The sequence below is a fragment of the Haplochromis burtoni genome, unplaced genomic scaffold (genome assembly GCF_018398535.1).
Source record: "Haplochromis burtoni strain Fernald_Lab_line unplaced genomic scaffold, NCSU_Asbu1 Contig_91, whole genome shotgun sequence".
NCBI lineage: Eukaryota > Metazoa > Chordata > Actinopteri > Cichliformes > Cichlidae > Haplochromis > Haplochromis burtoni.
Window position 1 is genome coordinate 1,579,692 of NW_024582452.1, and position 15,401 is coordinate 1,595,092.

Here is a 15,401-nt window from a genome sequence, read left to right on the forward strand (position 1 = left end):
TATCTATCTATCTATCTATCTATCTATCTATCTATCTATCTATCTATCTATCTATCTATCTATCTATCTATCTATCTATCTATCTATCTGCATATAGATATATAGAGATATAATTTATTTATTTATAAAGCTATAACACATAACGCATAACACAAAAGCTAAGTAGACTCTCACTGTTTCCATGGAAATTAAGAGGCCAAAAAGCATCCAGGTCACACCAGATGCACTTGATTAACTGATCCTCGGCATGTGTGAGTATTCCTGTGAAAAAAAGAAGTGTTCAGGTGTTTTCAACACAACACCAATGAGGAAAGATAACACCAATGTTCTTAAAGAAACAATTGTTGATGCATTTCCGTTTGGACAGGGTCATGAGGCCATTTGGAAACATCTGAAGTCCATCATTGTACAGTAAGAAACAAGAGGAAAAAACTGAACAGTTTCAAGTCAGCACAGCTTCGTTTTGTTGTATTTGAACAAACCACAAGACTTCTGGCACAGCATCCTTTGAACAGACGAAGCCAAAGTGGAGATGTTTGGCCATAATGCATTGTGCCATAATTGGCAAAAAGCTGAATATTAACAACATATTGTACCAATTGTCAAGCACAGCAGTGGAGGGGTGATGATTTGGGCTGTTTTTGTACTCAGAAAACATGAACTCCTATGTTTACCAAAATATTCTAGAGTTAAATGTGAAGCTAACTGTCTGATAGCTAAAGTTTGGCCTCATATGGGTCATGCAAGAGGACAATGATCCCAAGCTGAAAAGGAAATCTGCTGAAAAAGAAAAAAAGAGTCAAGGTGCAATGGTCCAGTCAAAGTCCAGATCTCAACCCGACTGAAATGCTGTGGCAGAATCTCAATAGAGCTGTGCATAAATAAATGCCTGAAAACATCAATGAAATGAAGCAATGTTTCAAAGAAGAAAGGGCCAAAATTCTTCCCCACACAGCTTCTGCATTTTGGCCTAAAGAATGACATGATGTAATGTGTTAAATTTATTTGTTGTTTTTCATTTTGAGGTTCTATTTAATTGTAATAATAATTGTAGAAACTGTTAAATGATAAATAATAGTTAATCTATATGATGCACATTATCTTTAAAAACACTGATAAGTTTGTGGATTTTGATTTAGACCAGTCCAAAGTTTCTCCAGGTAATAAAGCAGCAAACATGGCAATGTTAAATAGAGGTACAGATGAAATTCCCAATTTAGAATTGTTGTGCTTTTGAAATCAAATGCATAATTTATTTAGGAAGTGCTCAGTGTTTACCCTTGACTGAATGAGGGTACATTTAAAGCTTTTAAGGACATTCAGGGATTCACCATATTACCGCAAAAGTACCTCCTTATTACACAGGATATATTCATCATATCGCATCAAAGCACAATCTCTTTTACTTTACTGCTTTAACACAAATCAAACATTTATCCAAATATTACAGAATTAAATGTGATAAACAGATGCCTCCGTAGATTCTGTTCTCTTTTAGAAACCAATGGAGTTCTAGTGTGAAAAAGGTATTGAGCCATAGATGAGGTACTGTCATTTTTCCCTATTAGGGAGAGAAAACAAGAGGCTGTCAAATATGTTAGCTTGCCAGAAAGCTACTTACTTACTTAGTGCTTGTTATTTTAAATGATGTCACTTGAATCCTTGTTTTTTCCTCAAAATGAAGCTGATCAAGAAAGCTCCACAGAGGCTGCTGATTGGAATGCCTGTGAAAAGCTGATGAAGGAAATGCTTTAAGAAGAGGATTATCCCAAATGAAATCCTAGCCTGTTCATTCATTACAGGGTGCCATATAAAGCCCATCAACAATTCTACAACCAAACGTGCCTGTATGAATAACATGTTTAAGACTGCATATCAGACCTTCGTGGAATATAGGCAGACAGCAGTCAGTATTGCACTGGCTTGTGTCATGTGTCATGGTTGTCTAAATGTAAACATGAAAGTGTATATTTATCCTCTGTAAACAATGAAACTGCAGCCTCAGAGCACAGGACGAATCACAGTGCAGACACCAAGGCTTACAGCTGCTAGTGTAGGTGATGATTTATGGGCTTCCTTCCTTCTTGTTTGTGCATCATTCTGACTCTGAGGGGAAACACTGAGTATATTTGAACAACATTATTTATAGGGCACTGCTTAATCGTATGCATCTTTAAATGCACCAAGGCTTCACAATGTGTCAGCCTGCTCAGAAGGACATGTAAAGAGGAGAAGCCACCAAACAGAGCAGTATCATTGCATAAGATAATTTACTGTGGTACTGCCACTAATCCCACAGGCGAGGGTCAAAGAAAAGGCACTTCCCGTTACGCAATATGAAATGTTACACAAAAGTACACAAAGCTAATATATAATATCCCTGCACACTAAATGTATCATATCACTCATTAGTAATCAGTGTAAGGTAACACTGATGTAGATAAATCCATTTCTTAAACCAGCTTTAGTGGTCTAGAATGAAGAATGATAAGACTTCATCTACTAAATTTGAAAGGTTTCACTCATTTTATGCAGCTATAGTTTTATAATTAGCTTACTGCCACACATATATATTATGTGTGGAGCATAATGGCTCATTAAGTAATATAGTGCTAATACTAATACTGTGTTGCAACAGACTGGCGATCTGTCCAGGGTGCACCCTGACTCTAGTCCTGTGGTAGCTTGGATATGTTCCTGCCCCCCATGACCCTGATAAGGATAAGTGGAAGAGAATGGATGGATGGATAGAAGTAATACAGCCATCTTGCCTCTCCTCTTGCTCATGAGGAGAGTCCATATGAGTGCACAGTTTTAAAACGGTTACAAGCTTTAAAGTAAAAAACAAAAATCACTTACATCCTGCAGTACTCACTGGCAAAACAATAGCAATCTTTCACAGGCAATAATTTCTTGTTGATGCCAGAGGTCAGAGGAGAACTACTCAAATAACTGTTTTTTACAGCCAGGGCATACAAAAGAGCATCTCTGACTAACTGAACAGAAGACCACAGTAGGTGCCAGTTCTGTCAGCTAAGAAAAGGAAACCAAGGCTCACAAAATTGGAAGAATAAAAAAATTGTTGTTTGGTCCTGATGAGTCTCAGTATCAGCTTTGACATTCAAGTGGTTGGATCTAAATTTGGTGTAAAATGACTTAAAAGAATTAAAGCAGTCTTGTGGGTGATATACTGCATAAGTGACTACTGTTGCCTAACACGTCCATCCTTTTAAGTGGACAGCGTACCCAACTTCAGATGCCTAGTTCCAGCAGGAAAACACATGATGGCACAAGGCTAATTTTATCTTAAACTGGTTTCTTGAACATGACAGTGAGTTCAGTGCACTCAAATGGCCTCCACAGTCATCAGATCTCAATCCAATAGAGCAGCTTTGGGATGTGGTTGAACCAGAGATTCATATCATCTATGTGAACCAAACTCTATGAGGAATGTTTCCAGCAACTAGCTGACACTCTACCAAGAAGGAAAAAAAACCGAAATAAATTTTAAAAAACAAAACAAAAAACGGATTTTTAAAAAGCTGATAATGAGGAACATTTTTGAGACGTGATTTCTGACGTCATCAATACGCTTTTATTGTGAAGGATTCTGCCTGCCTGGACCTGCTGCGGCTAGCGGAAGTGAAGCTTCTGCTAAGCACAACACAGCATTAACTGAAAAGAGAGGCTATGCACAACACACAGTGAGTACGGTTTATTCGATTATGTCAGAATTTTAAAAATATAGCTTTGGCGTGTAAGAAATCAGCCTAGTCTCGTTTGTATCGCTGTACAGCCTATAGTGTAACGGTGCAGCTAACGGTAGGTACCTTCGGCTGGGTCTCTAACAGCTCCATAGAAGCGGGAAGTTAATTAAACGAGTGTTAAATTATATTTTAGCCTGATTTACTAGAACAGGGAACACTGCCTGCCTTAGTTAATTGGCACTTTGGCAAACGCACAGAATACTGAGCAGGGGAATAGTGGCTTGCTAACAAGACATTCAGTGTTTATGTTGTGTGTAATTGGCCCACTGAGTGTTTGAAACGTCTATTTCATTTACCACAACGAGTTTACTGCATGTTTTTTTGTTTTTCCAACCAAGTAACTCATCTGCCATTGTATGAACTCACAGTTTCTTTGGCTAACCGTGCAAATTCTTTCCTTTCCCCGTGTCCTCAGATTTGTAGCTGATTAGGGAGGTCAGTGATACCATGTGGAAGTCACATGAGCGACGAGGATGAGGCAGAAACAACAAGGGGGCAGCTTGAGGAGTGATCCGCTGCACAGTGACTGCAACAGGGAGGGTGTCTGCTGCTCGTAAAGGCCTTGCACAAGCAGCCCCCTGTGTCCCCTTATCGCTTAACATTTACAATGAACAGTACTACTCAGTCCCCTGCCACCATAGATGGGAATGTGGCTGTCAGCTATGTGCTGGTGCCATTTTTCCTCATAACCTTTGCTGGGATAATTGCCGCTGTGGTAAGTGGTTTGAACACATGGCATAGGATGATCTATGTCAAGTTGAGCCATTGTGTTATGAAGCAGTCCTACATCTTATTAACTTAAAAGTCAAGTGTGAATTGAGATCCAAGCGTACACACAGCGGATGTAACATCTTTCATTTTGTCCATTTCAGATAATGTATATTCGCAGGAAAAGGAGGTAGGATTAAAATTTATCCATCAACATCATTGAACAGTTTTTTTTTTCTTGTTTTTTCTTTTTTTACCTTTATACCTTCACTGAATCAATGTTTTTTTTCTTGGTCCCTCAGAGTTGACAGACTGCGTCATCAGCTATTACCAGTGTACACGTATGATCCTTCAGAGGAGATTAATGAAGCCGAACAAGAAATGTTGTGGAAAGAAGAGGACACAAGGGTAAGGCACATCAGTTTTTATAGTTTTGGATTCTTTACTTGGAAGTGCAAGTGGTAAAGCTTGTCGTTTTTATGTGACTCTTTCAGTATTGCTCCCATTGGAAGACATGGATTCTTGTGCCAAGCATGTTTAAAAGTTGCACAACCACGTTTTCTAAGAAAGGCAGAGTGAAAACATTCTCTTAATACTGTTTGGTATACTGTCTAATTATATTGGTTGTGAAATTTTCTTTAGCGTGCACCAGTTCCTCTACTGATTGGTCAGTTCCTCTATTGCATTCAGTTATAGATAGAAGTAGAGTAGAAAGGATGATAGTATTAGTAGTAGAACGAGTTTAGCCAGTTGTAATTTTATGGGAATATGGTCGTCAAATGACTCATAGTTATTAATATCTGACCTGAAATCTGCTCCATATAAACGAAACAATCTGCCTTTCTGGTTTAGTAATATCTGAAAAATCATTTTAGTCTTTTTTTTCCCTTGACAAGTATGCATGTCTTTTCCCAACATAGAATTTTAAGAAAACAAAATGACAATCCTTCTCATTTTTCTCAGTCTGCCAGTAAAAAGCACTTTATTTTGAGCCGAGTCGTGCACTGAATCCTGAGGCTCACTAGATGGCGATGTTCACTTTGTCCAAAAAGTTTGTCAAAAAGTTTTACTTCTTATTTGTCAAGTCAAGGTGGGGTTGTATAGATGGGAAAGGGACAAATGTGAGCAGTGCTTGAAAAAGCCCTTAATGGGTCAGTTTGCCCAAATTACCAAAAAAAAAGTCACATACTCCTAATGATAAGTAGCCATGGAAAAAGTTCAGGTTTTGTCTGCCTGCGTTTTAGTGATAAATGTGTCCTTGTTGTCTTTAATCCAATACAGCGAGAGCAAATTAAATTTCAGTTAACCCTGAAAGTCCTGTTATGGAAGATATTCCACGGTTGTGCGGTTTCGGAAAGACATCGGGCTTTTACTGCATGAATCGAGCTTGGTTTACCTCTGCTGTGGAAGTTTGACATGCAGGAATTTTATAATCTCGTTATATGAAACTGAGACTGTCAAATCATCATAGCTTGGTATAATTTGGTTTGAGTGCGAAAGTATTGTTTAGTTTGAAGTAGGTTTTCAGGTCCACTCATGAGAAGAGATTTCACACTTCAGTAAATGTTTTTGCTCTTTCAAATAACTTTATTAAGCGTATGCTTTTCTCTTTTTTTTTTTTCTTTTCTTTTTTTTTTTCCTTTAGATTGTACAAAGTTGGGCGTCAAGTTATCAACAGCAACACCCTCTTCTGACCAAAGACGTCAATGCATGATGTTGGTAAACCCTGACATTGAGCACTATGGGGTGTGACGACAAACCTGCAACCACAGAGATCAGTAATTTTTATCGTGATGTACAAACAATCGTGTACAATACTTCTTAGCTTTTATTTGCTTCCTTTTACTGTCGTCTCTGAGCACATCGGCGACGATGAGCATTTTCCTGTGTTCTTTTTTATGTACACTTTGACGTTGAACTTCTGATGCCGATCCTGTGTGCCTAACAGTCTCAGTACCTTAAGATTATTTATTTGAAATTATTTATTTAAACCTGTTTTTATTGAAAAATTCAGTGACATGACTCAAAGTTTCAAAGGTACAGCTACCTGTAGATTTTTAATCTGTTGTTTACATTTGCTATGTTGTTGTGGGCGACGTGTGGCAAGCTGTTATGTTCCTGTGGGTTGCAGTGAGCATTCGTACTAGCTGTGCTCTTCGTGGCATGAATGTGCTGTACCCTTTAAAAATCAGCAGTCCTGCTGCGAGAGGAATTGTGATCATTGCCTGCGCTGGTGATTTTAAACGAGTTGTGTGCAATGCATTAGAAAAACAAATCATCCTCTGATAAAATGACTAGTGTAGCGTTCAACAGTTACATTGTTGCAAAGCTCTCAGAAAACCTCATATTGCTGAAAAATAAAATTAGCAGCTAAGATCAAGCTGCTAAATTTGATTTCAGTTTCATTTTCAGTGAAATGATTGAACAGCTCGCTTTAGTTTTACTTTGCTTAAAGAATCTAAGTCATGCCTGGAGCTTCACGTCTTTTTGTGGTTTAGCCAAATCCTGTGACTCTTATCAATGGCATGAAAGGCCAGATAGTGGAAGTAAATAACACCAAACTCTCATCCCTAAAATGAGCTCTGACTAGCTCTCAAAATATGTCCTGTCTACAAGGCATGGCACCAACAAATTTGCCTCCAGCTGAAGAATCTGTTCAGATGAATGCCATAAGTCTGACTGTTTTAAGCACTCAGGAAGTCTTGCTCTTTTTTTCTTTACGAGTCATAACCTCCCCCGTTCCTTTTTTGCCTTGCATTTGTGAATGTAAACTAAGAACAATTGAACTGTTTAACTGCCCTCAGATGGGGGAAGCATTACTCAGTCCAACAGCTAATGTATTGTACTGAGCATGTAATGCTCAAACATGTCATGTTATCAGTTATGACATCTAAAAGTGTGGGCGGCATGGTGGTGCATAACAAGCAAGAAAGTTCTGGGTTTAAACCTTTCTGTGTGGCATTTGTTTTCCCACTGTGCTTTATCCACAGTGTCAGAAGAAAATCCACACTCCAGGGCTGGCTCTGGGTGTGACTGCTGCTGGTTGTCTCAGCGCTAGTCCTTGCTTTCACCTGTCCAGGGAGTGCCCTACCTGTGGGTTGGGCTCCAGCCCCACCCTGACCCTCTACAGCTGTGGTTCTCAAAGTTTGGCTTACCATTTGGTGGTCTGTCATAGCGGTGCACAAAAAGATGTGGGAGCATTTCTATTAAATTGCAACACATTTAGCTGTAGTTGTCATAGATGAATGAATCTCATTAACACTGATAAATAGACACCTCAGTAATTGTTAAAGCCCAGAAAAACACACACACAATAAAGCAAATGCCAACATGAACCACTATTTGCTGAACAGGCACTTTAAAGTGTGGATTTTTCCTGGGTAGTCCACTTACACTGGCTCCCTAAACTTTGAGAACCCAGCTCTGCAAACTTGGGATGGCCAACTAGTTATTATACCCAGAGGTGCTTAAGTATCAGCCTAATTGTGTTTCTATTCTATGCATTGTCTAGTTTTTCATCTTTTGTGAAGAATTTTATGAAATGAGCCATTCATCTTTAAAATTGTATCCACTGTTGACTTAGGAGATTTGCACAGGTGACACACCAGAGGGGTTCAACTATGAAGTTCAACATTGCAAGGCTTTCTTGACAAAACCTAAAACCCCTGTCAGATAAAATGGGTAATGGTGTTTTTCAACTGTTCAGGCAGGTTTTCTGCTTCAGCTTCTGCGAGTGCTCACATAAGAGGCGTTTCATCATGTGATTGATCCCTATGAGCCCAGCAGCTCTAGACGTTATCAAGCAGTGGTGCACTCTCAGTGCGATTGCTTATTCCTAACATGTAGTACACCCCTCTGGTAAACTTTGCATGAAAGGCTGTGCATTCAGGTGATGTTTGATGAGATGGACTGATGCAAATGTAATTTTGGGAACATTGTTACAATCTTTCTCTTTTCAGACTGTACATCCATTGGTTCAAGAGACTTGGTAAGGTAGTTGAAACGCTGGAAATATAATTTACTTTTGTAGATAGTTGCAATGCATCATGTAGCCTGCATGAGCTGCACAGCAGAGTGCAATAATATGAACAAGTGACAAAGAAAATTCTCTTTATTGACCATTTTCTGATACAAATTGTTGTAGGGCACCATAGAAATATAGACATTGTACATTTATATACGTGTACATTAAAAAGAATGATCCCATCCTATTGAGTTTACAGTATATAAATCAACGGATGACTGACGTTACTATGTAAAATGACATGATATCGAGACTAGGAAGTTGATAGAGGACATGAAATGACCGTTGTACGAGTATGGTGAGGATGGCTACGTGTGGCAGTGGTAGACACACGGTGGCCAACGGAACATGGAAAAAGCGCCCAGTCCATCACAAACATTTGTCCATGAAAATCTGAACTAACATTTCAGTGCACCAGAAGTTTTTTTTCTTAAAAGGATAAAAAACACACTTGCTAATCTACCACAGTCAGCGAACAGTCGTCAAGCTGACAGGTCTCCCTGACTTGCTTCACACATTTACAGAAAAAAAAAAAAAAAAAAAAAAAAAAAACCAAACCAAAAACCTGTCTGCAAGCTCCGGTTATGAATGAGCCAAGAAGTGTTGGTGTCGTCACACAATCACATACTCGACCCCTTAGATCGCTCATTACAGTCAGGAGAGGGAAAAAAAAATAAAAAATACAAACATTGTCAACTCATGCCAGAGGTTACATTTAAAAACCAAAAAAACCAAAAAAAAAAACAAAACAGTTGCAATAAATGGTAAAAATAAGCCGTTTGAGTGAGGTATGAAATTCCAGGCATTGTCTTGCCTGTTTGCAGTTTTCCGGGTTTCGTAACTGAGGTTGTAGCAGCTTAGGTGTGTGGAAAAACCCAGTTAAGTGGACTGTGACTGTGGGTTCCCTGACACTTAGAAATACACAAAAGTTTTCTTTAACCATAGCAGACGGCATACAACACACATCTTCAAAGGACTAAGGAAAAAGTTTCTTTTTATTATTACCATACTAAGTGATGAGAGGAGGACCAAGCTAGGCGAAGCAGTGAGATCTAGATGAAATGAGGGAAAAAATAAAAAAATAATAATAATAATACTACAGCCCTGTTGGATAGTAGTGCCACCAACTATCCTGTGTTACAATCAAACTCCTTGTCCGATCAATTGCAGTTTGCCTTATAAGTGATTGAGAGTGAGGGCTTGGAAAACTGAGGACCATGTGAGGACAAAGACGCCAATGTAACAGCATTTGTAAAAGCTCCCTGAAGAAACGACACTGATGACTTTAAGCCTAGAACTCTGCCAACCTTAAAAAACACATACGAAAGAGTTTTATTATAACATGAGAAGCAGCACACGTGTTTTAAAATGTATGTAACCCGAAGGAACAAAAACAAAACAGTAAGTCAGATAGAGTCTAATGATACACTTTTACATCTCTCCACTATACGCAGAGAACTGAGAAGGAAGTCTGAGAAGCATCACTAAAATCTAAACTGTCCTACAGGAAGAGGGCTAAAGATGGTTCTCCTCTAATCGGGTGGGTGAAATCAGTTATGCAGATTAGGAAAAGATACTTCTACCATCAGTTACCTATTCTCATCCTAAATGCTGAAGCTCAACTCCATCTAGAATACAATGCAAACGATAGGTTAACCACTTCACACAAACACTCAAAACCAAAAAAGAAAAACTTTTGACAAACAAAAAAAAACAAAACAAAAAAAAGCAAGTATAGGTAAAATTCACCTTTGTCCAGTACAAAACACGGAGAAAAATCTATATGCCCTACCATCTCAGATGCGGGTACAACAAATAAGTAACATTAAGCAGAGAAAACATCCTACAAACCATCTTTAGGGGAGAGGAAAAAAAAAAAAAAAAAAAAAAAAAAGGAGAAAATGTCCAGGCTCCTTGGAAAACACCTTTTTGTCCAGTATAAAAGACTTGTAATAACATGACATGTAGAGAAACGGGCTGTTACCTTTCATGTAATTCTTAGATCTATGCTTGAGCAAGTCCATCGTTCTATCCAGTGCTGTTGCATGATATATGTACTGTGTTAACCCTCCTTTGGCGAAAGGGGGCTTTGTCGTGAACAGTGGTCATGTGGTGGCACTGGCATTGGAGATGCAGCCCAGTTCTGGTTAACAGTAAGTCAGTATGTTGAGTGAGGTAGCATGCGTTGTGAATTACTGGTCCTCTTCCTCTTCCTCCTCAGATGATTCCTGGGATGCTTTTTCTTCCTTTTCCTGCAGGGGAGAAAAAAAAGGAAGGGGGGCTGTTAAGTTATGCCTTGACCACACCCACAAGGAAAATGCCCAAAGCACCATCAGTGTTCAATGACAATAGCTGCCTGTGATTCATGCCTCAACGCGACTGTTTTTACTTTAATAACCCCCAAGCACCAACAAGAAAGAGACTAAATGTTATTATAAAATCTCTGATAAACCACTGTGGCATGAAGAACACCCAAGGGAAGAGTGAGCCATCTGTAGTGAAAAATGATTCATACACACAGCAGTGAGTCACAATGAGGCATCCTGCTTTTTGCCCTCTTGCCTTTCCTGCTCACACTTATTGCTGCCCAAGATGTCCATTCATAAAAATGAGGAGCCTAGTTAGGAGGGTAACTGTGGGTCATTCCTTTCTGTGACTAATGCAATCCAGACGAGTACGCCCTAACCACTCATGCACATGACACAATGTTACTACAAGACCGCAGTTTCTCCTAGATTAAAACATGCTGCTTTGACCGGCTGTATGTAGTTGGGCGACTCATTTTGAAGCTCCTAAAAGTAAATATCCTGCTGTCAACATCTGGTTAAAAAACAAAACAAAACAGAAAACCTTTAAAGACATTTGCCATTTTAAAACTACTCAATAAAGAGTGGTTGACCATGCAACTCTGAATGAACACAAGACCCCAAAATAGCCAATGAGAAAAAAAAAAAAAAAAAGACCAAGGAACAAGGCAGGCAAGGGAATTAGGAAAATGCAATTTCACCCTGCAGGCACTCATACCAAGCATAATTCAATTGGGAGAGGAACAGCTTAACTGATGTGAACACTTGTTTGTCCATGGGATCTTACCTCCTTCTTAGGTCTTCCCCTGCGTTTTCCCCCTGCAGATGGGGCTGCCGTTGCCTTCTGTGAGAGAAAACGGAAAAAGGTCAAGAGAGCTCCAAGTGGGCTCTAACATTTTGTTGTGATCCTCAAGGTCACTGACCTGCTGATCTGCTAAAACTTCTGAGTTTTGTTTTTTTTTTGGGGGGGGGGGCACAAAAAGCAATGGTGTAAACAATATTTCCTAGAGCTCTGCATCTAGCTGCCTGTAGATGGCGGTAAGGCCTCTAAAATGAGACAGATGGAAAGGGGGCATTGGGTTCATTGGCTATTATCTGGAAGGCCGACAGGAACTGCACACAGGGCACTCCAGTTCGCTGGCCACCTGGTCTGAGGCTCAGAGACAGCTGGTGAAACTGAGCGGAGACACAAACCCTCTGCAGCTCGGCCCTCGCTGCTAAACCTATATCAAAACATGTATGCGCGACTTCCTCTCCCTCCGCCTTTCCCATACATAGCAGTGAAGACCGAGCGCAGGGAGAACCAGAGGGTTGGGGCGGGGGAGAAAAATCAGTTGTTGCTATGGTAACGACAGGCAGAGAAGAACTAGGGCTGTGTGCTGGGTGGGGGCGGAGGGGTGCTTAGTGTCAGCTTGGAAACAGTCTTGCGGCCTCTGCACCTGCACCACACTTTGCATGACAAGCTGCAGGAAGCTGGAGGACAGGAAGTAGAGGGTGAGCATCACCAACAAGAAAAAAAGAAAAAGAAAGTGTGAGGCAGTAAACCAAGGTCTTTACAATGGGGAACCCTAGCCAAGCTATTTCTGACACCACGAGGGGGAAGCAGCCAGATTACAGCCAACAAATATATCTCAAGTAACAGCAGGACATCCTTTTACAAGGAGGTGGTTAGCTACCGTTAAAATGTTCATCAACCAAAAGGAATCCGGGGTTTGGAGAAAAAGACAAAGCACTTGCAAGAAACAAATTTACAACAAATGCCACACTAACGCCGACTGCCCATCTTGGAATTGCAGCTATTCCGGATCAGGATGTGCGCTCGTTGCTGCTGAACTCACTATCTGTCACTATGTGAAAACACGTCTGCAGACTGCATTGACTTACTTTGCCCTTGCCAGTTGTCTTGTTTTTGCTGCCCTTCGGCCGTCCTCTGGGCCTCTTTGGAGTAGGGGACCCACTTGGTTCCTGGCAATCACAATCAAGACAAAGTTAGGGTAGTATAAAACATCTGGACAATATTTTAGGAACATAAGCTCTTAAAAATCTGGCTTATATTGCAAGATCAAGGTTTTCAAATCAAAATATAGACATACAAAAAAACAAAACAAAGCTCTCTGAGGTAAAGACAGTGCAACTTATGTGCATTAAATGCTAAAAAGGTTGCCATGGTCCAGCAGATACAAGTTCACAAATAACAGATGTGTCATTAAGGGAAATATGCAACAGTAAGCACTTAGGGGATTACCATCACATGCAAAAAAGCAAGGTACATTCAGCTTGAGGTGAGTTATCTTATTCATGTGTGGTTGTAAGCTTCGTCATGGCTGACGCGCCTCCTGTTGCATTTCTGCTGTGTTTACAACCGCAGCTCATAGCAACAGAGCAATTCAATAGTAAAAACACAGCAGGCTGAGTGACAGGTATATGAGCCACTGTGCGCTTTGACTCTGCTATGTCATCCATTACATGGGGAGCAGAGGTGGGTCATAGGGGGTTAAATCTGGTTTAAAGGCTTTAGGTTACAGGTTGCTTACAAACCAGTGAGACATGTGGCAAGTTTGTTGTTCTTCCCTTACACTGATAAGGAAGGGGCAAATGGTCACAAGGGCATGCTGCAGCCATTTCAGGAGTCTTAATTTCATTGAGGGATATGCATGAGAAGCTCAGCTGCAATAATATCTACCTGAGCATCAGCTGTAGCAGACCTGAGTTAAAGGGTTTAAAAAAAAAATCTGCTCCCATCTTTTTAATAATATTAAATACATCCTTATTGTAATTTCTGGGATACAATAATAATAAAAAATACAACAGCACACTTTCTCCAATAAATAGAAGAACAGAATGGGACTACTTACGTCAGAGGTTTTTACCTGCGGCTGCTTACGGGGTCTTCCACGCCCTCTCTTCTCTGTGGCTTCCTTCTCTTTCGGTGAGACTGTCCCCTTGTCGCTCATGTTTGCGTAGCTTTTCAGACCTAAAGACATAAATCACACCGGTCACTCTTGCAGCAAGGGGAGGCGTCGAGTTCACACACAGAAAAATACACGGGCTATTAAACTCAGTGACCGCAACAGCAAACAAAAAAGAAAAAAAAAGGGGGCGGCCTACCCACACACCGGTAACGCGTTTAACTCAATTAATCCGCGCTTATTTCCAGGTCTATTTCTGTCACAACAGTGCTCCATTACACAGCCGACGGTGCCACACAAACACTGGATTGGGATCAAACTGGCTTGGAGGGTACAGCCGGGACTCAGTAAGCGATCGGAGGCCGAGCAAACCTGCAAAATACTACTGAACCCGGCGCTCCCCTGCCTCCACGACCATGTTTAGAGGCCCGTTTGCTGTAGTTGTTGTAGCCAACAATCGGGCCTGCGCATGACACTCGCAGCATGTCTGCACGCCGGGGCGACGAAGAGATATCCCCCCCCTCCTCCGCCGCCGACACACATGCACATACACACAATGGCTAGTGTGTGCTCGTCTGGATTTGCAGGGTAAAGCCCTAGCCTGCATGGCGGCACCCATTTTTCTGAGTGCTATAGAAAATGCAAGCAGAGCTCATTTGCGGGAACCAGAGCCCGGGCCGGAGCAACAAAAGACGGCTTCACATCTAAAGCATGCAGCGTCCTCTCGCCAGAGATGCCGCTCTGTAAAAATGCATTTAGGCGGTTGTAGCTTGCAAACTTTAGCTTGCCTTTCGACGTCCTTTTCTTGTGCACTCACCTTTATCGCTCGGTAGCAACCTCTGCTCTATTTAAGACGAAATGTTTCCTTTAAGCCTAGCTGGTTGTACCCGGTTAAAAAGCCTCGCTCTGATCTATAGGCTACAGCTTTTACTCGTCAGACAACACACAGCCCGCCCCTTTAGAATCCCAGCTCATGCCGCTTTAAAAACAGTTATGAATTAAAATGAGAGCGGGTCAATATATATACTTTTTTTAAAAAAAAAATATTTTTAAATAATAAAATAATAAAAATTACCAGCAGGATGACAAGTTTACTCCAACGACGTCCTATAAATAGCGCACGTGCTCGTCTTGTCTCCTACAGATAAAGGAAAAAGGCGCCAGCCAGGAGGAGTTTTGGGGCAATTTAAAGAGCCGCCCTCATGGGAGCTGGAACATTGGAGGGCGGAGATATAAGTGGGCCACCAACAGTACTACTAGCAGCCCAACCCCCCACCCACTTACGATCCCTTTAATTCTCCAGGTTCAATCACAAAATATAAAAACATATTTTTAAGTGGCGGGATATACTTTTAGGAACTAAGGAAAGAATGACTACTAACTGTATTTATATTGTCTCATACTACATTAACTTAACCAACACATACCACTGTCTCCACAATAAAATTGTGAATGAACTATGACCTTCTCCAATGTAAACACAAGCTGCCTTTGAGCTCGGGAATGATTTACATCCTTTACTCAGGTAAAACACGACTCCAGTAATGCATTAAAATGAAAAGTTAAATATTTACTAAATGAATAACACAGTAATGCGTTTGTTTAACAACAAAATGAATATCATCATAATATAGTGGAAAAAATGTACAAAATTGTCTCTGTATTGCAGAATATAATATAAAATAAT

At 40.5% G+C, this 15,401-nt stretch overlaps 1 protein-coding gene across 5 annotated transcripts; it reads right to left on the minus strand.

Annotated features, from left to right (window-relative positions):
- Positions 1 to 8,568: 8,568 nt before the first annotated feature.
- Positions 8,569 to 14,937, minus strand: hmga1a (high mobility group AT-hook 1a). Of its 5 annotated transcripts, none has more exons than XM_042222692.1 (5): positions 14,790 to 14,937; positions 13,676 to 13,779; positions 12,690 to 12,770; positions 11,593 to 11,649; positions 8,569 to 10,751 (listed from the first exon to the last, which is right to left on the minus strand). In XM_042222692.1, the coding sequence occupies exons 2-5, from the start codon at positions 13,757 to 13,759 to the stop codon at positions 10,692 to 10,694; spliced, it is 282 nt and encodes a 93-aa protein (XP_042078626.1). In that variant the 5' UTR covers positions 13,760 to 13,779; positions 14,790 to 14,937; the 3' UTR covers positions 8,569 to 10,691. The 5 variants fall into 5 exon arrangements, with proteins under 5 accessions (XP_042078626.1, XP_014190319.1, XP_005926292.1 ...); XM_014334833.2 differs by having other exon boundaries at positions 13,661 to 13,779; positions 14,790 to 14,936; XM_005926230.3 differs by lacking the exon at positions 14,790 to 14,937 and adding an exon at positions 14,532 to 14,734.
- Between the last annotated feature and the right edge of the window lie 464 nt (positions 14,938 to 15,401).

Excerpts from the sequence above, each read along its gene's own strand:
- hmga1a (XM_014334833.2), bottom strand. The coding sequence starts at position 13,759 with ATGAGCGACAAGGGGACAGTCTCACCGAAAGAGAAGGAAGCCACAGAG. Across the intron at positions 12,771-13,660 it reads CGCAGGTAAAAACCTCTGAC|GAACCAAGTGGGTCCCCTAC; the intron begins GTAAGTAGTCCC and ends TGTGATTGCCAG. Across the intron at positions 11,650-12,689 it reads AGACAACTGGCAAGGGCAAA|AAGGCAACGGCAGCCCCATC; the intron begins GTAAGTCAATGC and ends TTTCTCTCACAG.